Consider the following 21,572-nt stretch of genomic DNA (forward strand, 5'->3'; position numbering starts at 1 on the left):
AAATGATGAAATTGTTTTTGAATGTTCTTATTTCTTCTGCAGGCCTGACAGTCTGTGGGCTGCTTCTTCATTGGTCGTTCAGTTTTGATGGGTTGTGAGCTCTCAAAGGGCACAGTACAGATAGGGACAGTGAGTGCTGTCTCATGTCATGCTTTGTTTGAATTAAAATCGTCACTTTTTTCCCCCCATCTGTATTCAGAACGTTGTCATTTTCCCCTCTCACTTATTTCCTGTCTATGCTTAGAAGGAGCAGAGGTCCTCTTGCGGTTGAACTGGGTCCCCTGATCATGTCAGGAGCAGACGGTATCCTGAGAAATGGCCTGAGGATCGGAGCCGACACTGGGACGTCCTGCATAGCTGTCTCCTGTCCGTCATGGAGACAGCCATGATGGATTCAGGATGACAACGTGCGAACTGTGCTTAGGTATGTGCATCAGATCAGGCCTCACTCCTCTGCCAGACTGGATATGGAGTAAGAGCAATGACATTGTTGTTGGCTGTCACCACCGTTGTTGAGGACAGCACTCTTCAAGCTGAATGTGTACTCATGTAGATGGCTGCCTGCACCAGAAAATCCCATTACCTTTTCACTTGTCCTCCACAATGAGGTCTCTTCTTGAATCATTTGCCACTGACACGGAGATACATGAGCCTTCAAGATCCAAGGAGGTTGAGGTCCTATAGATCAGTCAATATAGTCATTTTATATAATAAGGATGTAGCGAATGGTGGAGCAGGGAAGCAAACCTGGGTTCACTGGCATGAAAGGCAAACATCCTACGCATCGCACCAATAGGGTGTACCCCACTTAGTAGGAATTGTAACGTGGGTCATTTAGCAAAGATCGCTACACTGCCCCCTCCGAACGGGAAGACACGTCCTTATGCGTCAACCTACCGCAGTCACTCACGGCCGCCATCCCACTTTTAACACCAATGTAACAAACAGTGAGGCAGGGAAGCGAACCCGGGCCGCTGGCGTTATAGGCAAACACCCTACACACTGCATGGCAATTGTAACGTGGCTCATATAACAAGGAGCTATAATATTTATGTTTAAGCATAATGATGAGTTGATTTTTTTGGGGCTATTTTTAAACGTCTTTGCAAGTTACAAACGTTTCTTTCTTAGACTGTACAGACAAAGTGGTCTTAGACATATTTTCAGCATGCCTTGCTGTACAAAACTCCTCCCACTTCCTACTTAACTATTGGTCGCCACACACTTAATTTAATGGGCGGATTCGATTATGCTAAGCTACGGGGCACTGGTCGATGGCCCATTGCGTCATCTGGGGGAAAGCGGGGAGGGGACACTCTGTAATTTTGTCAACAAGGCAGCATGGTGCATCGTCCAGAAACATACATACATCTCTTTCCATTAAATAAATGTTAGAAAAGCAATCCATTTTACAAGGGAAAACACAGAATCCTAGTAATTACTACATGTGCTTAATTACGTCCCTTTTGCGCCGGCTTCGCCGTGGGCTTTGAACTCACGCCCGGGAAAGCACGCCTGCACGGAAAGCACGCCCGCCCGTGCAAAACACGCCTGCACGGGTGGGATTAATATAACCCTCTCAATGTAATCAACCATGTCCACCTAAAAGAGGCTACCCCTTTAAATGCCCCCCACCTGCAATCATTAGCCTCTTTCAAACCAAACCAGCATGGAATCCTTGCGATTTGTCATTGACTTTAAATAATCTAAAATATGTTACCTGAAACCATCAATGAAGCCGTAAAGACTGTTTAAATAAAAGGTCACAGGTCACCCTCTCCTTGTGTTCGTACAGCTGCACCCATCCCTTACTAGTTTCTTTGAGCTATTTTTCCACTTACAAATATACAATCATTCTGATCGTGGAAGAAAGAGTCCTCTCAAGACTCTGAAATAAGGTGCAGTCCCATAAATTCAATTTCAACAAGAGAAAGGTGTCAATTGTTTGCCTGAACAGTTTGTGGCCTAACAGGAAAAAAAGCAAAACTAGTGGAAAATAAAAAGGAAAACGCTGCACACTGCACGTTTCCAGGTAGATTTTACTTTGTTGCATTACCACAAGGGACAAAATCTACACAAAACTGTAAAATATAACAATTAACATATGCATACAAAAAGAAGCAGAGACAGCTATGCGGCCAAACAGCGAAAAGTTGTAACTATTCAATTCACAGTTACAACATAAAATCTCATACTTGTGTATTTTACTAAAGAATGATTGGGCTGGCAGAGGTCTAGGAAGTAGGAACATAAAGATACCTCTCCTATGTTCGTATGCAGATTGGTTCTGAGTACAGGCATAATGAAGTAGGTGAAATGCTGCTTTCCTTGACCATTTTAGGCAAAAAAAACAATCCCAAGCACAACCTGTCCGGGTGAAATACACTAACGTTTAGAGGTCTCCCGTAGTAACTTGCCCACAGAGCTGGCAGGCAGAAGGGACTCGGAATTCTGTTGTCGGTGACGCAAGTCCATCTGTGGTTGGAAACGGGACTGGACGACGCATTATTGAGGCGGCGAGCCACTGATAGAGCGTCTACATGCTAAACATGTGGAAAGTCAGGGAAATGGTGGATAAAGCGTGAGTATTCTTGCTGTTTTCGTCCGCTTGTCATTGTGTTGCAAGGCCCGTTAACTGGCTAGTTTACATTTGACAACCGACCAGGGAAACACTGATCTCGTGACGTCACGCCGTTTTCAGCCTTGTGTACAAAATGTAACGATTATATATATATATTCCTCTGATCTTTTTGATATCCTACTGTCCATTATAAACATACAGACTCAAATAATGCAAAGCAACACCCATTTATTCCATAATAGCATTATTTTGGAGGAAAGTATTATTAACCTTAGTCTAGCCAACTAGCTAGTTTATAGTTAGTTATGTCTTACCCAATAATGTCCTCGTATCGTTCAATAACAATACGACGCCCTCGTTAACTCACAGCTAACGTTAGTTAGCTACAAAACTGTCTAACTTAATTTATCATTGTTAGCTCACTAGCTAGCTAACATTAGCTAACACCACTAAGCTAGCCACAATGTCTGTCAAGACCTTCATCAAACCTGTCATTTGCACTTTTTCGTTTCATTATGTTCATTACAATACTCACTATAGAAGTTGAACTTCATGACCATTTTTATTGTTTTCTGGTTGAAACGTTTTTCCACGACCACAATGTAACGTTAGTTAGCTATCTAAGCAATCAACTAGCATTTGTCTGTTCCTGGTTCCCGTTAGACGGAAAACGTTGCCGCAGCGCCTGTCTGTTGAATATTGGTCGTACCAGGCTCGTGCCTCTCATCAAACGCCTGGAATGAAAGTGACTGAAAGTGGACCTGATCCACGACTAATGCAGCATGACATATCTCTTAGCTAGCTAAGTTGGTGTATTGCAAAGGATCTGTATGTGAATGTGCATGGAATTGTTCACTACATCATGTGCATAAGATACATTATTTAAATGGATAGCAAGAAGGTTTTGACGTTTCCATACCCTGGCAACATTTAGTTATTCATGCATCAGTATTGGAAAATTGCAAATTTCTTATTACAACCATTTATATAAAGACCGTTATGATAATGAGTGAAAGACTGTGTGTGACACACAAGTCTAATCGTTTTCCCGATTTGCAAGCAGTGGCAGAAAAAGGTTCCAGCCGAGTGCCTGATTCATGGACAGAGCTTGCAGTCAGGTTGCTGTAACTGATGCTGCCTGAGCCGGTGCCACCTGTTAGGCATGCGTGATTTCAGCTGAAGAGGGCCTGTTATTGATACAGCTGGCGAGAAGGCCTTCTCCTGCCACCCTGGGCCCAGAGAGCTCCCTGCAGACCCTGAGCTTTTAGAGAACAGACTATGTACCGCCACACCTTGTGGATTGTGTCACTGCCAACAGTTGTTTGGGAGGGACATTGCTTCAGTGGGTTAGCCAGTTGAATGGTATTTTTGGTGAGAACTGGTGTTTTTTCACATGTCTGGCAGAATATGCATTTAGGCTAGATGTATGTTTGGGTATATTGCCCCTCCCATAAGTGAGGAGGAGAACCCATGGTCATCATGGATTGATGAATACTAGCTGTCTGGGACTCAAGATCATAGCTGGATGGGAGGGGCTTTGAGATTGGTCATCTAGTCAAAGCAAACTTTATTTGTCACATGCGCCGAATACAAGTGTAGACCTCACTGTGAAATGCTTACTGACAAGCCCTTAACCAACAGTGTAGACCTCACTGTGAAATGCTTACTTACAAGACCTTAACCAACAGTGTAGACCTCACTGTGAAATGCTTTACTTACAAGCCTTTAACCAACAGTGTAGACCTCACTGTGAAATGCTTACTTACAAGACCTTAACCAACAGTGTAGACCTCACTGTGAAATGCTTACTTACAAGACCTTAACCAACAGTGTAGACCTCACTGTGAAATGCTTACTTACAAGCCCTTAACCAACAGTGTAGACCTCACTGTGAAATGCTTACTGACAAGCCTTTAACCAACAGTGTAGACCTCACTGTGAAATGCTTACTTACAAGACCTTAACCAACAGTGTAGACCTCACTGTGAAATGCTTACTTACAAGCCCTTAACCAACAGTGTAGACCTCACTGTGAAATGCTTACTTACAAGACCTTAACCAACAGTGCAGTTTAAGAAAAGTTAAGAAAATATTTACCAAATAAAGTAAAAAGTAACACAATAAAATAACAATAACGAGGCTATGTACAGGGGGCACCGGTACTGAGTCAATGTGCTTGGGTACAGGTTAGTTGAGGTAATTTGTACATGTAGGTAGGGGTGAAGTGACTATACATAGATAATAAACAGCAAGTAGTAGCAGTGTACAAAACAAATGGAGGGGGTGTCAATGTAAATAGTCCGGTGGCCACTTGATTAATTGTTTAGCAGTTTTATGGCTTGGGGGTAGAAGCTGTTAAGGAGCCTTGCTGGATGGGAGGGGCTTTGAGATTGGTAATATTTAGGGATACACAATATATCGGTGAGCATATCGGAATCGGCCGACATTAGCTAAAAATGCCAGCGTCGGCCCGATGTCTAGTTTAAAGCCGATGTGCAAAATGGATGTCAAAGCTGACGTGCATACCTGTATAATGTAGGTAGATGACGTGCATACCTATATAGCGTAGGTAGATGACGTGCATACCTGTATAATGTAGGTAGATGACGTGCATGCCTATATAATGTAGGTAGATGACGTGCATACCTATATAATGTAGGTAGATGACGTGCATACCTATATAGCGTAGGTAGATGACGTGCATACCTGTATAATGTAGGTAGATGACGTGCATACCTGTATAATGTAGGTAGATGACGTGCATACCTGTATAATGTAGGTAGATGACGTGCATACCTATATAATGTAGGTAGATGACGTGCATACCTGTATAATGTAGGTAGATGACGTGCATGCCTATATAATGTAGGTAGATGATGTGCATACCTATATACCTGCAGCAAAGTTCTCTCCCAAGATGGCATAGCAGTTCAGACGTATTTTTGTCCTCGTCCTGTCGTGTCCCGTGTGTATATATATATATATATATATATATATATTTAAAACTTTTTTTTTCACATACATTTTTAATTTTCCAAAAACTCATCTTCAGAACACTCTCCTGCAATCCGTTTCACCAATTTATATTTATATAAAAAAGTATTATTTACCTCAGATCTGTGATCCTCCGAGAGGCTAGCCAGAAATTAGCCAGAAGCTAGCCGGGAGCTAGCCAGAAGCTGGTCCAGAAGCTACTCTGAAGCTGGTTCAGGGGCTAGTTCAGAAGCTAGTTAGCTTATTTACTGGCTAATCGTTGGTACTCAGCTGACCACGGTTTGTGGTCATCGGCTGTCCTTTGGCTCGAGAATCTATCGCCAGTTTTGTACGGCGCGGCGCAGCGCAGCGCGGCTCGGAGCGGAACATATCGGACCAATTTTTCTCTCCATGTCCCTGGATTTCTGCCGCTGGCTCTGGACGTCCATGCCTGGATCTCGCAGCTAGCTAGCTGCTATCCATGTGACTATCGGCTTTCGTCGATTCCGGAGCTAACATCAATTGTTCCGGAGCTAGCCAGCTGAAGAGTTCCATCAATCACTCCTGGGCTGCAGTCACCTATCCGGACCCGTTTTGCTGCCTACGCGGAGCCCCACCGGGCCTTCACGGCTACACTGCCGACGTTGTCTACCCGAGGGAACTGTCCGGCTGGCTCCTCCGGCGCAACGTTGCCTGGGCGCTCATCTGCGGCCTGCTAGCCGTTGGATAACTTATCGGCTGCTATCTGAATAGACAATCGGACAATTTTTATTTTATTTTTATTTATTGATTTATTTTTCTTCTTGGGCCTCTATAACTATATCTATTGTTTTTATTTTTGTTGTTGTTGTGTGATTTGGATTCATCCCCTCTACCACACGGAAGCCCACTAATCTACTGACGGAACGCAAGAGTTGGCTAATAACAGACCTCCATCTTATGCTAGCTTGCTCCTATGCTAGCTTGCTACCGATTTAGCTGTCTAAATCGCCGTGACCCCCAACCAACCTCTCCACTCACTGGACCCTTTTGATCACTCGACTGAGCATGCCTCTCCTTCATGTCAATATGCCTTGTCCATTGCTGTTCTGGTTAGTGTTTATTGGCTTATTTCACTGTAGAGCCTCTAGTCCTGCTCATTATACCTTATCCAACCTATTAGTTCCACCACCCACACATGCAATGACATCTCCTGGTTTCAATGATGTTTCTAGAGACAATATCTCTCTCTTCATCACTCAATACCTAGGTTTACCTCCACTGTATTCACATCCTACCTTACCTTTGTCTGTACATTATACCTTGATGCTATTTTATCGCCCCCAGAAACCTCCTTTTACTCTCTGTTCCAGACGTTCTAAACGACCAATTCTTATTGCTTTTAGCCGCACCCTTATTCTACTACTACTCTGTTCATCTGGCGATGTAGAGGTGAATCCAGGCCCTGCAGTGCCTAGCTCCACTCCTATTCCCCACTCCTATTCCCCAGGCGCTCTCTTTTGACAACTTCTGTAACCGTAATAGCCTTGGTTTCATGCATGTTAACATTAGAAGCCTCCTCCCTAAGTTTGTTCTATTCACTGCTTTAGCACACTCTGCCAACCCGGATGTTCTAGCTGTGTCTGAATCCTGGCTTAGGAAGACCACCAAAAATTCAGACATTTTAATTCCAAACTACAACATTTTCAGACAAGATAGAACTGCCAAAGGGGGCGGTGTTGCAATCTACTGCAAAGATAGCCTGCAGAGTTCTGTCCTACTATCCAGGTCTGTACCCAAACAATTTGAACTTCTACTTTTAAAAATCCACCTCTCTAAAAACAAGTCTCTCATCGTTGCCGCCTGCTATAGACCACCCTCTGCCCCCAGCTGTGCTCTGGACACCATATGTGAACTGATTGCCCCCCATCTATCTTCAGAGCTTGTGCTGCTAGGCGACCTAAATTGGAACATGCTTAACACCCCAGCCATCCTACAATCTAAACTTGATGCCCTCAACCTCACACAAATTATCAATGAACCTACCAGGTACCTCCCCAAAGCCTTAAACACGGGCACCCTCATAGATATCATCCTAACCAACTTGCCCTCTAAATACACCTCTGCTGTTTTCAACCAAGATCTCAGCGATCACTGCCTCATTGCCTGCATCCGTAATGGGTCAGCGGTCAAACGACCTCCACTCATCACTGTAAAACGCTCCCTGAAACACTTCAGCGAGCAGGCCTTTCTAATCGACCTGGCCGGGGTATCCTGGAAGGATATTGATCTCATCCCGTCAGTAGAGGATGCCTGGATATTTTTTAAAAATGCCTTCCTAACCATCTTAAATAAACATGCCCCATTCAAGAAATTTAGAACCAGGAATAGATATAGCCCTTGGTTCTCCCCAGACCTGACTGCCCTTAACCAACAAAAACACATCCTATGGCGTTCTGCATTAGCATCGAACAGCCCCCGTGATATGCAGCTGTTCAGGGAAGCTAGAAACCATTATACACAGGCAGTTAGAAAAGCCAAGGCTAGCTTTTTCAAGCAGAAATTTGCTTCCTGCAACACTAACTCAAAAAAGTTCTGGGACACTGTAAAGTCCATGGAGAATAAGAACCCCTCCTCCCAGCTGCCCACTGCACTGAAGATAGGAAACACTGTCACCACTGATAAATCCACCATAATTGAGAATTTCAATAAGCATTTTTCTACGGCTGGCCATGCTTTCCACTTGGCTACTCCTACCCCGGTCAACAGCACTGCACCCCCCACAACAACTCGCCCAAGCCTTCCCCATTTCTCCTTCTCCCAAATCTGCTCAGCTGATGTTCTGAATGAGCTGCAAAATCTGGACCCCTACAAATCAGCCGGGCTAGACAATCTGGACCCTTTCTTTCTAAAATTATCTGCCAAAATTGTTGCCACCCCTATTACTAGCCTGTTCAACCTCTCTTTCGTGTCGTCTGAGATTCCCAAAGATTGGAAAGCAGCTGCGGTCATCCCCCTCTTCAAAGGGGGTGACACTCTTGACCCAAACTGCTACAGACCTATATCTATCCTACCATGCCTTTCTAAGGTCTTCGAAAGCCAAGTCAACAAACAGATTACCGACCATTTCGAATCTCACCATACCTTCTCTGCTATGCAATCTGGTTTCAGAGCTGGTCATGGGTGCACCTCAGCCACGCTCAAGGTCCTAAATGATATCTTAACCGCCATCGATAAGAAACATTACTGTGCAGCCGTATTCATTGATCTGGCCAAGGCTTTCGACTCCGTCAATCACCACATCCTCATCGGCAGACTCGACAGCCTTGGTTTCTCAAATGATTGCCTCGCCTGGTTCACCAACTACTTCTCTGATAGAGTTCAGTGTGTCAAATCGGAGGGTCTGCTGTCCGGACCTCTGGCAGTCTCTATGGGGGTGCCACAGGGTTCAATTCTTGGACCGACTCTCTTCTCTGTATACATCAATGAGGTCGCTCTTGCTGCTGGTGAGTCTCTGATCCACCTCTATGCAGACGACACCATTCTGTATACTTCTGGCCCTTCTTTGGATACTGTGTTAACAACCCTCCAGGCAAGCTTCAATGCCATACAACTCTCCTTCCGTGGCCTCCAATTGCTCTTAAATACAAGTAAAACTAAATGCATGCTCTTCAACCGATCGCTACCTGTACCTACCCGCCTGTCCAACATTACTACTCTGGACGGCTCCGACTTAGAATACGTGGACAACTACAAATACTTAGGTGTCTGGTTAGACTGTATACTCTCCTTCCAGACCCATATCAAACATCTCCAATCCAAAGTTAAATCTAGAATTGGCTTCCTATTTCGCAACAAAGCATCCTTCACTCATGCTGCCAAACATACCCTTGTAAAACTGACCATCCTACCAATCCTCGACTTTGGCGATGTCATTTACAAAATAGCCTCCAATACCCTACTCAACAAATTGGATGCAGTCTATCACAGTGCAATCCGTTTTGTCACCAAAGCCCTTTTTTGTCACGTTTTGTCACTTCCCACCATTGCGACCTGTACGCTCTCGTTGGCTGGCCCTCGCTTCATACTCGTCGCCAAACCCACTGGCTCCATGTCATCTACAAGACCCTGCTAGGTAAAGTCCCCCCTTATCTCAGCTCGCTGGTCACCATTGCATCTCCCACCTGTAGCACACGCTCCAGCAGGTATATCTCTCTAGTCACCCCCAAAACCAATTCTTTCTTTGGCCGCCTCTCCTTCCAGTTCTCTGCTGCCAATGACTGGAACGAACTACAAAAATCTCTGAAACTGGAAACACTTATCTCCCTCACTAGCTTTAAGCACCAACTGTCAGAGCAGCTCACAGATTACTGCACCTGTACATAGCCCACCTATAATTTAGCCCAAACAACTACCTATTTCCCTACTGTATTTTATTTATTTATTTATTTTGCTCCTTTGCACCCCCATTATTTTTATTTCTACTTTGCACATTCTCCCATTGCAAATCTACCATTCCAGTGTTTTACTTGCTATATTGTATCTACTTTGCCACCATGGCCTTTTTGCCTTTACCTCCCTTATCTCACCTCATTTGCTCACATCGTATATAGACTTGTTTATACTGGTCGCAATTGTCGCAATTGTAAATGAGAACTTGTTCTCAACTTGCCTACCTGGTTAAATAAAGGGGAAATAAAAAAATAATAGCGTAGGTAGATGACGTGCATACCTATATAGCGTAGGTAGATGACGTACATACCTATATAGCGTAGGTAGATGACGTGCATACCTATATAATGTAGGTAGATGACGCAACGAAAAATACAGAGCTACACAGAACAAAAGCAGAAAAAAACTAAGCGCTACACTTCCAACAACTAAACAAGTTCAAGTCGATCAGTCATTTGAAAGAGTAAGAACATTTCAGCGAGACAACTTCGGCGAAATCCATTAACGCCAAGATAATACAATTTGTTGCCCTTAACAATCAACCGTCGTCTTTCGGGGATGATGTTGGCTTTCGCCGACTGGTCGAGCCCCGGTACACACTGTTTTTCAGATGTTGCCCTACCGGAGTTAAACTGTATTGTTGAAACTCACATCCATGAGCTTCACGACTGACATTTAGACCAGCGATGTCAGCCTCATGAGCATTATGAGTCTGACAGCACAGTGGGTCAACAAGGATTTTGTACTGAGGAAAGCCATATTGCTCAAGAATGTGCTGGTTCTCATACCGCTGCTGCCATTTCAATTGCATTTGAGAATATGTTTGAAACTAGGAAACATGAACGCTCCATTCAAACAACTGACTGGAGAAATAAGCCCACCTGTGTTTACAGCAGACGTGATACCCGCTGTCATGGCATTGAAACACCTGCTCAACAAAACTTCCCACACAGACTGTGGGGTTAACTTACAAAAGTACTTTAGGCTGTGAACAAGCGATTCGGTGGCATTCTTTCTGAGCCTCTTTACTGTGTCGCCACCATGCTCGATGATTGGTACAGCTACTTCGATGCAGACAAGAAACAGGGTTTACGTGAAATGTTAGACACAGCTGGACAAGATGGAAACGGGCACAGTGAAAGTGCTCACCAAGGAAGAGAGGCCACGGACAGACAGACACAGTGACAGTGCTCACCGAGGAAGAGAGGCCACGGACAGACCGACACAGTGACAGTGCTCACCAAGGAAGAGAGGCCACGGACAGACAGACACAGTGACAGTGCTCACCGAGGAAGAGAGGCCACAGACAGACGGACACAGTGACAGTGCTCACCGAGGAAGAGAGACCACGGACAGACAGCTGAAACTTCACTGCATGATAAAATCCTGGTTGAGAATGAAACAACGAAACGGCACAGCAAGTAAGTGAAAGAAATAGGTTTTGATGATGTTTTACTGGTAATGGGGACACACGTAAATGCCAACAAAGTAACTTTTTTGTGTGTGTGTGTGTAAACTTTATTTAACTTGGCAAATTCTTATTTACAATGACAGCCTACCCCGGTCAAACCAGGGACTGTAGTGATGCTTCTTGCACTGAGATGCGGTGCCGTCGACCGCTGTGTTTGTGTGCGTGTGGTAGTACCCCTATTGCTGGATGGGAGGGGCTTTGGTAGTACTCCTATTGCTGGATGGGATGGGTTTTGGTAGTACTCATATTGCTGGATGGGAAGGGCTTTGGTAGTACTCCTATTGCTGGATGGGAAGGGCTTTGGTAGTACTCCTATTGCTGGATGGGATGGGTTTTGGTAGTACTCATATTGCTGGATGGGAAGGGCTTTGGTAGTACTCCTATTGCTGGATGGGAAGGGCTTTGGTAGTACTCCTATTGCTGGATGGGAAGGGCTTTGGTAGTACTCCTATTGCTGGATGGGAAGGGCTTTGGTAGTACTCCTATTGCTGGATGGGAGGGGCTTTGGTAGTACCCCTATTGCTGGATGGGAGGGGCTTTGGTAGTACTCCTATTGCTGGATGGGATGGGTTTTGGTAGTACTCATATTGCTTTATGGGTGGGGGGGGGGGGCTTTGGTAGTACTCCTATTGCTTTATGGGGGGGGGGGGGGGGCTTTGGTAGTACTCCTATTGCTGGATGGGAGGGGCTTTGGTAGTACTCCTATTGCTGGATGGGAGGGGCTTTGGTAGTACTCCTATTGCTGGAGGGGAGGGGGTTTGGTAGTACTCCTATTGCTGGAGGGGCTTTGGTAGTACTCCTATTGCTGGATGGGAGGGGCTTTGGTAGTACTCCTATTGCTGGATGCGAGGGGCTTTGGTAGTACTCCTATTGCTGGAGGGGAGGGGCTTTGGTAGTACTCCTATTGCTGGAGGGGCTTTGGTAGTACTCCTATTGCTAGATGGGAGGGGCTTTGGTAGTACTCCTATTGCTGGATGGGAGGGGCTTTGGTAGTACTCCTATTGCTGGATGGGGGGGGGGCTTTGGTAGTACTCCTATTGCTGGATGGGAGGGGCTTTGGTAGTACTCCTATTGCTGGATGGGAAGGGCTTTGGTAGTACTCCTATTGCTGGATGGGAAGGGCTTTGGTAGTACTCCTATTGCTGGATGGGAGGGGCTTTGGTAGTACTCCTATTGCTTTATGGGGGGGAGGGGGGGGGGCTTTGGTAGTACTCCTATTGCTGGATGGGAGGGGCTTTGGTAGTAATCCTATTGCTGGATGGGAGGGGCTTTGGTAGTACTCCTATTGCTGGATGGGAGGGGCTTTGGTAGTACTCCTATTGCTGGAGGGGAGGGGCTTTGGTAGTACTCCTATTGCTGGAGGGGCTTTGGTAGTACTCCTATTGCTGGATGGGAGGGGCTTTGGTAGTACTCCTATTGCTGGATCGGAGGGGCTTTGGTAGTACTCCTATTGCTGGAGGGGCTTTGGTAGTACTCCTATTGCTGGATGGGAGGGGCTTTGGTAGTACTCCTATTGCTGGATGGGAAGGGCTTTGGTAGTATTCCTATTGCTGGATGGGAAGGGCTTTGGTAGTACTCCTATTGCTGGATGGGAGGCGCTTTGGTAGTACTCCTATTGCTGGATGGGAGGGGCTTTGGTAGTACTCCTATTGCTGGATGGGAAGGGCTTTGGTAGTACTCCTATTGCTGGATGGGAGGGGCTTTGGTAGTACTCCTATTGCTGGATGGGAGGGGCTTTGGTAGTACTCCTATTGCTGGAGGGGAGGGGCTTTGGTAGTACTCCTATTGCTGGAGGGGCTTTGGTAGTACTCCTATTGCTGGATGGGAGGGGCTTTGGTAGTACTCCTATTGCTGGATCGGAGGGGCTTTGGTAGTACTCCTATTGCTGGAGGGGCTTTGGTAGTACTCCTATTGCTGGATGTGAGGGGCTTTGGTAGTACTCCTATTGCTGGATGGGAAGGGCTTTGGTAGTATTCCTATTGCTGGATGGGAAGGGCTTTGGTAGTACTCCTATTGCTGGATGGGAGGCGCTTTGGTAGTACTCCTATTGCTGGATGGGAAGGGCTTTGGTAGTACTCCTATTGCTGGATGGGAGGGGCTTTGGTAGTACTCCTATTGCTGGATGGGAAGGGCTTTGGTAGTACTCCTATTGCTGGATGGGAGGGGCTTTGGTAGTACTCCTATTGCTGGATGGGAAGGGCTTTGGTAGTACTCCTATTGCTGGATGGGAAGGGCTTTGGTAGTACTCCTATTGCTGGATGGAAGGGCTTTGGTAGTACTCCTATTGCTGGATGGGAGGGGCTTTGGTAGTACTCCTATTGCTGGATGGGAGGGGCTTTGGTAGTACTCCTATTGCTGGATGGGAGGGGCTTTGGTAGTATTCCTATTGCTGGATGGGAGGGGCTTTGGTAGTATTCCTATTGCTGGATGGGAGGGGCTTTGGTAGTATTCCTATTGCTGGATGGGAGGGGCTTTGGTAGTACTCCTATTGCTGGATGGGAGGGGCTTTGGTAGTATTCCTATTGCTGGATGGGAGGGGCTTTGGTAGTACTCCTATTGCTGGATGGGAGGGGCTTTGGTAGTATTCCTATTGCTGGATTGGAGGGGCTTTGGTAGTATTTTTGGTAGTATTCCTATTGCTGGATGGGAGGGGCTTTGGTAGTATTCCTATTGCTGGATGGGAGGGGCTTTGGTAGTACTCCTATTGCTGGATGGGAGGGGCTTTGGTAGTATTCCTATTGCTGGATGGGAGGGGCTTTGGTTGTACTCCTATTGCTGGATGGGAGGGGCTTTGGTAGTATTCCTATTGCTGGATGGGAGGGGCTTTGGTAGTACTCCTATTGCTGGATGGGAGGGGCTTTGGTAGTACTCCTATTGCTTGTTTTGAGTTTTGTCATCTACTTGTAGCCTATTAGGTCTGTTCCCATGTCAGTTATTACACAGGAGAGAAGTTAAGAATTGAGAGCCAAATCATGACTTTCTTTGAATGATTTCTTTGATTCAAGTCCCACTCCAAATGTAAAGTGGTATCGGCATGAGTTCAGTGGAAGCTTTTTCTCAGTAGGATATCATTACATTGTAGTGACTAACGATAGCCACTCTAAAGGCAGTCTTCATGTCCTGCGTAAGTGTTTGAGTCTTTGGACCTTCTTAGCCAGTTAATGGACTGCAAGTTCCATCAGCCAATGCAGTGAGATCGATATCATGGCTGAATCAATGGCATTGTTTTGAAGAGCTCAGATGGCGTCACACTGTGGTGAATACAAATGTCAAACATTGCACTATTATGTGGAAAGATATGATCTGTTGAATGGAGCAGAGGAAACCTGGTCCTGAAGACATGAAAGAAGAGGGTCGTTTTGACAACTCTCACTCAGATAAGATCTGAAGACTGGACCCTCTTCTCAAACTCTTGTGAAGACAAATATGAAACAACTTCCTCACCTTGTTAATTTGGCTCCTTGTTAGAAAGGAAATCCTTCGTCCAAGTTTACTTCCTTTTATTAGAGGATATGGTAGCATAAGTTCTTTAGCTTGCCCTTAGCTGGCCTCACTGTCTAGGCTTACAGCTTTACTATGAACCACGGCTTATTACGGCTTGAATGTCTGAGTCACACGTCTGGGAAATGCTAATTCTGCCTTTAGATTACAGTAATGAGCAGAACTTCAGCTAGTCATTCAGCCAACCTGCAAATCCATGTTCTCAGTAAATGCTCTTCCTAGTAGGCATGACTTCCAGCAGTACGGTATTCTATATCCTCCCAGCACACTGCAGAGTAATCAGCACCACTGGTATAGATTTCTTCTCTCTTCTTGTCCCGTCTGTCTTAGTTGGTAGAGCATGGCGCTGGCAATGCCAGGGTTGTGAGTTTAATTCCCACAGGGGACCAGTATACAGTGCCTTGCGAAAGTATTCGGCCCCCTTGAACTTTGCGACCTTTTGCCACATTTCAGGCTTCAAACATAAAGATATAAAACTGTATTTTTTTGTGAAGAATCAACAACAAGTGGGACACAATCATGAAGTGGAATGACATTTATTGGATATTTCAAACTTTTTTAACAAATCAAAAACTGAAAAATTGGGCGTGCAAAATTATTCAGCCCCCTTAAGTTAATACTTTGTAGCGCCACCTTTTGCTGCGATTACAGCTGTAAGTCGCTTGGGGTATGTCTCTATCAGTTTTGCACATCGAGAGACTGAATTTTTTTTCCCATTCCTCCTTGCAAAACAGCACGAGCTCAGTGAGGTTGGATGGAGAGCATTTGTGAACAGCAGTTTTCAGTTCTTTCCACAGATTCTCGATTGGATTCAGGTCTGGACTTTGACTTGGCCATTCTAACACCTGGATATGTTTATTTTTGAACCATTCCATTGTAGATTTTGCTTTATGTTTTGGATCATTGTCTTGTTGGAAGACAAATCTCCGTCCCAGTCTCAGGTCTTTTGCAGACTCCATCAGGTTTTCTTCCAGAATGGTCCTGTATTTGGCTCCATCCATATTCCCATCAATTTTAACCATCTTCCCTGTCCCTGCTGAAGAAAAGCAGGCCCAAACCATGATGCTGCCACCACCATGTTTGACAGTGGTGATGGTGTGTTCAGGGTGATGAGCTGTGTTGCTTTTACGCCAAACATAACGTTTTGCATTGTTGCCAAAAAGTTCAATTTTGGTTTCATCTGACCAGAGCACCTTCTTCCACATGTTTGGTGTGTCTCCCAGGTGGCTTGTGGCAAACTTTAAACGGCACTTTTTATGGATATCTTTAAGAAATGGCTTTCTTCTTGCCACTCTTCCATAAAGGCCAGATTTGTGCAATATACGACTGATTGTTGTCCTATGGACAGAGTCTCCCACCTCAGCTGTAGATCTCTGCAGTTCATCCAGAGTGATAATGGGCCTCTTGGCTGCATCTCTGATCAGTCTTCTCCTTGTATGAGCTGAAAGTTTAGAGGGACGGCCAGGTCTTGGTAGATTTGCAGTGGTCTGATACTCCTTCCATTTCAATATTATATCAATATTGCACAGTGCTCCTTGGGATGTTTAAAGCTTGAGAAATCTTTTTGTATCCAAATCCGGCTTTAAACTTCTTCACAACAGTATCTTGGACCTGCCTGGTGTGTTCCTTGTTCTTTATGATGCTCTCTGCGCTTTTAACGGACCTCTGAGACTATCACAGTGCAGGTGCATTTATACGGAGACTTGATTACACACAGGTGGATTGTATTTATCATCATTAGTCATTTAGGTCAACATTGGATCATTCAGAGATCCTCGCTGAACTTCTGGAGAGAGTTTGCTGCACTGAAAGTAAAGGGGCTGAATAATTTTGCACGCCCAATTTTTCAGTTTTTGATTTGTTAAAAAAGTTTGAAATATCCAATAAATGTCGTTCCACTTCACGATTGTGTCCCACTTGTTGTTGATTCTTCACAAAAAAATACAGTTTTATATCTTTATGTTTGAAGCCTGAAATGTGGCAAAAGGTCGCAAAGTTCAAGGGGGCCGAATACTTTCGCAAGGCACTGTATATGCACTCAATACTGTAAGTCGCTCTGGATAAGAGTTTCTGCTAAATTACTTAAATGTAACGTCTTCTGTGTGAGTAGCTTCAGGAGTAGCTCCTACATCAGCCCGGCTGCCAGCTGTGTCCTCCAGGGCCTCTTCTCCCTGCGAACGTCCTCGTCAGACCAGGGCCTCTTCTCCCTGCGAACGTCCTCGTCAGACCAGGGCCTCTTCTCCCTGCGAACGTCCTCGTCAGACCACGGCCTCTTCTCCCTGCGAACGTCCTCGTCAGACCAGGGCTTCTTCTCCCTGCGAACGTCCTCGTCAGACCAGGGCCTCTTCTCCCTGCGAACGTCCTCGTCAGACCAGGGCCTCTTCTCCCTGCAAACATCCTCGTCAGACCAGGGCCTCCTACTTCCAATATGCATCAGTGAACCCCCTGCCCCTCCTCCCTCGCTGCTGTTGTCCCCTGTGCCCCCTTCATCACCACAATCTCCATCTGAAAACTGACGCCTAGAACCACTGTTCCTCAGAAGCAGGAGGTGGTGTTTTTCTTTTCGTGTAGTAGGAGGGAGAGTGAAAGACTGTTTCATGTGCTTTGGCTTTTCAGCAGGCTGCATGTGTAGGTAAGCAGGCTCATCCTCAGTAGTGCAGGAGTAACGCTGCTGCGGCGGGCCTGCACAACAAAGAGGCCCAGGATGCAGACAGTTGGAAGGCAAGCCTGGGCTCTGTCTCTGTTTGAGACCGTTGGAATGGAAGGGAAGCCTGGGCTCTGTCTCTGTTTGAGACAGTTGGAAGGGAAGTCTGGGTTCTGTCTGCCTGTACCTTTCATTCAGACCCACAGCTCATCTTTTGTCTCATCCCCAGTGGAATATTTCTTAACATAGCGGGCCGTTCTGTGTGCGTGTGTTTCCTAGTCTGCTTGACATGTAAGCACATCGCCGGTTCACTTGCCGTTCAAGCCATCTGTTTTTATACACAGCTGTCATTCATTATTCAGTGGACTGAGATTTTCCTTAAAATCTTGGAACAGCTTTGCTGTGGAGATCTCATCTTGCTGTCTCTGTCAGTCATACTGCTGCACACCTGGGCAAAAAATACACGGACTAAAAATATAAACGCAACATGGACAGTGTTGGTTTCATGAGCTGAAAAAAAAAAGAACCCAGAAATGTTCCGTATGCACAAAAAGCTTATTTCTCTCAAATTTTGTGGACAAATTTGTTTACATTCCTGTTAGTGAGCAGTTCTCCTTTGCCAAGATAATCCATCAACTTGACAGGTGTGGCATATCAAGATCATTACACAGGTGCACCTTGTACTGGGGACAATAACTCCTTGCCACTGTCAGAAACCGTCTTTGGGAAGCACATCTGCGTGCTTGTTGTCCTCACCAGCGTCTTGACCTGACTGCAGTTTGGCGTTGTAATCAACTTCACTAGGCAAAAGCTCACCTTCAATGGCCACTGGCGTGCTGGAGGCGTTTGCTCTTCACGGATAAATCCTAGTTTCAACTGTACCAGGCAGATGGCAGACAGCGTGTATGGCGTCGTGTGGGTGAGTGGTTTTCTGATGTCAACGTTGTGAACAGAGTGGCCCATGGTGGGGTTATGGTATGGGCAGGCATAAGCTACGGACAACAAACACAATTTGCGTTATATCAATGGTAATTTGAATGCACAGAGATAACGTGACGAGATCCTGAGGCCCATTGTCATGCCATTCATCCACCGCCATCACCTCATGTTTCCACATGATAATACACGACCCCATGTCGCAAGGATCTGAACACAATTACTTTAAGCTAAATCAAATCAAATTTTATTTGTCACATACACATGGTTAGCAGATGTTAATGCGAGTGTAGCGAAATGCTTGTACTTCTAGTTCCGACAATGCATTAATAACCAACGAGTAATCTAACCTAACAATTTCACAACAACTACCTTATACACACAAGTGTAAAGGAATGAAGAATATGTACATACAAATATATGAATGAGTGATGGTACAGAACGGCATAGGCAAGATGCAGTAGATGGTATTGGGTACAGTATATACATATGAGATGAGTAATGTAGGGTATGTAAACATTATATGAAGTGGCATTGTTTAAAGTGGCTAGTGATACATTTTTCATCAATTTTTCCATTATTAAAGTGGCTGGAGTTGAGTCAGTATGTTGGCAGCAGCCACTCAGTCTGATGGCCTTGAGATAGGAGCTGTTTTTCAGTCTCTCGGTCCCTGCTTTGATGCACCTGTACTGACCTCGCCTTCTGGATGATAGTGGGTGAACAGGCAATGGCTTGGAAGGTTGTTTTCCTTGATGATCTTTTTGGCCTTCCTGTGACATCGGGTGGTGTAGGTGTCCTGGAGGGCAGGTAGTTTGCCCCCGGTGATCGACCCAGGGTCTCGAGCTTGATGACGAGTTTGGAGGGTACTATGGTGTTAAATGCTGAGCTGTAGTTGATGAACAGCATTCTCACATAGGTATTCCTCTTGTCCAGATGGTTTAGGGCAGTGTGGGTGCAATTGCGTCATCTGTGGACCTATTGGGGCGGTAAGCAAATTGGAGTGGGTCTAGGGTATCAGGTAGGGTGGAGGTGATATGGTCCTTGACTAGTCTCTCAAAGCACTTAATGATGACGGAAGGGAGTGCTATGAGGCGGTAGTCGTTTAGCTCAGTTATCTTAGCTTTCTTGGGAACAGGAACAATGGTGGCCCGCTTGAAGCATGTGGGAACAGCAGACTAGGATAAGAATTGATTGAATATGACCGTAAACACACCAGCCAGCTGGTCTGCGCATGCTCTGAGGACGCCGTCTGGGCCTGCAACCTTGCGAGGGTTAACGCGTTTAAATGTTTTACTCACGTTGGCTGCAGTGAACGAGAGTCCTCAGGTTTTGGTAGCGGGCCGTGTCAGTGGCACTGTATTGTCCTCAAAGCGAGTCTGTCTGGGAGCAAGACAACCAGCCCCGTCGCGGACCAGGATTTATTTTTGTAATCCGTGATTGACTGTAGACCCTGCCACATACCTCTTGTGTCTGAGCCGTTGAATTGCGACTGTACTTTGTCTCTATACTGACGCTAAGCTTGTTTGATTGCCTTGCGGAGAGAATAGCTACACTGTTTGTATTTGGTCATGTCTCTGGTCTCCTTGCCCTGATTTAAAAGCAGTGGTTCGCGCTTTCAGTTTCGCGTGAATGCTGCCATCAATCCAAGGTTTCTGATTTGGGAATGTTTTAATAGTTGCTGTGGGTACGACATCACCGATGCTGTCCCAGTTCTACATACTCACCAGAGATGTCACCCATTGAGAACGTATGGGATCGCCGTGTACATCAGCATGTTCCAGTTCCAGCCAATATCCAGGAACTTCACAGCCCGAGAGGAGTGGGAGAACATTCCACAAGCAACAGCCTGATCAACTATGCAAAGGAGATATGTAGCGCCGCATGAGGCAAATGGTGGTCACACCAGATACTGACTGGTTTTCTGATCCACGCCCCTACCTTCTTGTTAAAGGTATCTGCGACCAACAGATGCATATCTGTATTCCCAGTCCGGTGAAATCCATAGATTAGGGCCTAATGAATTTATTCAAATTTACAGATTTTTCTTACATAAACTATAACTCAGTAAAATCTTTGAAATTGTTGCATGGTGCGTTTTATATTTTTGTTCAGTGTAGTTCTATTTTGTAGGTCATTTGAAAATATGAACTTAAAAAATTTATATCTCAGCAAAAAAAGAAATGTCCCTTTTTCAGGACCCGATCTTCAAAAGATAATTCGTAAAAATCCTAATAACTTCACAGATCTTCATTGTAAAGGGTTTAAACACTGTTTCCCATGCTTGTTCAATTAACCATAAACAATTAATGAACATGCACTTGTGGAACGGTCAATAAGACATTAACAGCTTACAGATGTTAGGCAATTAAGGTCACAGTTATGAAAACTTAGGACACTAAAGAGGCCTTTCTACTGACTCTGAAAAACACAAAAAGAAAGATGCCCAGGGTCCCTGCTCATCTGTGTGAACTTGCCTTTGGCATGCTGCAAGGAGGCATGAGGAGTGCAGATGTGACCAGGGCAATAAATTGCAATGTCCGTACTGTGAGACGCCTAAAGACAGCTACAGGGAGACAGGACGGACAGCTGATCATCCTCTCAGTGGCAGACCATGTGAAACAACACCTGCACAGGATCAGTACATCTGAACATCACACCTGCGGGACAGCTGTCCGAGTTACACCAGGAACGCACGCCTCCATCAGTGCTCAGACTGTCCACAATAGGTTGAGAGAGGCTGGACCGAGGGCTTGTACGCCTGTTGTAAGGCAGGTCCTCCCCAGACATCACCGGCAACAACGTCGCATTTGGGCATAAACCCACCGTCGCTGGACCAGACAGGACTGGCAAAAAGTGCTCTTCACTGATGAGTAGCGGTTTTGTCTCACCAGGGGTGATGGTCGGATTTGCGTTTATCGTCGAAAGAATGAGCGTTACACCGAGGCCTGTACTCTGGAGCTGGATTGATTTGGAGGTGGAGGGTCCGTCATGGTCTGGGGCGGTGTGTCACGCCATCATCAGACTGAGCATGTTGT

At 45.5% G+C, this 21,572-nt stretch overlaps 1 protein-coding gene across 2 annotated transcripts in view; it reads left to right on the forward strand.

Annotated features, from left to right (window-relative positions):
* The first annotated feature begins 2,283 nt into the window (after positions 1-2,283).
* The window catches only part of LOC110534845 (clathrin interactor 1), a 62,505-nt gene continuing 43,216 nt past the window's right edge, over positions 2,284-21,572 (forward strand). The window contains exon 1 of one of the 2 annotated variants that reach the window (XM_090188955.1): positions 2,284-2,581. In XM_090188955.1, the coding sequence (XP_090045081.1) occupies positions 2,541-2,581 (41 nt within the window). In that variant the 5' untranslated portion in view covers positions 2,284-2,540. The remainder of the gene's footprint in view (positions 2,582-21,572) is intronic. The other variant, XM_090188956.1, reaches the window with a different exon arrangement.

This window comes from Oncorhynchus mykiss, chromosome 10 (genome assembly GCF_057628025.1).
Source record: "Oncorhynchus mykiss isolate SJ-2025 chromosome 10, ASM5762802v1, whole genome shotgun sequence".
NCBI lineage: Eukaryota > Metazoa > Chordata > Actinopteri > Salmoniformes > Salmonidae > Oncorhynchus > Oncorhynchus mykiss.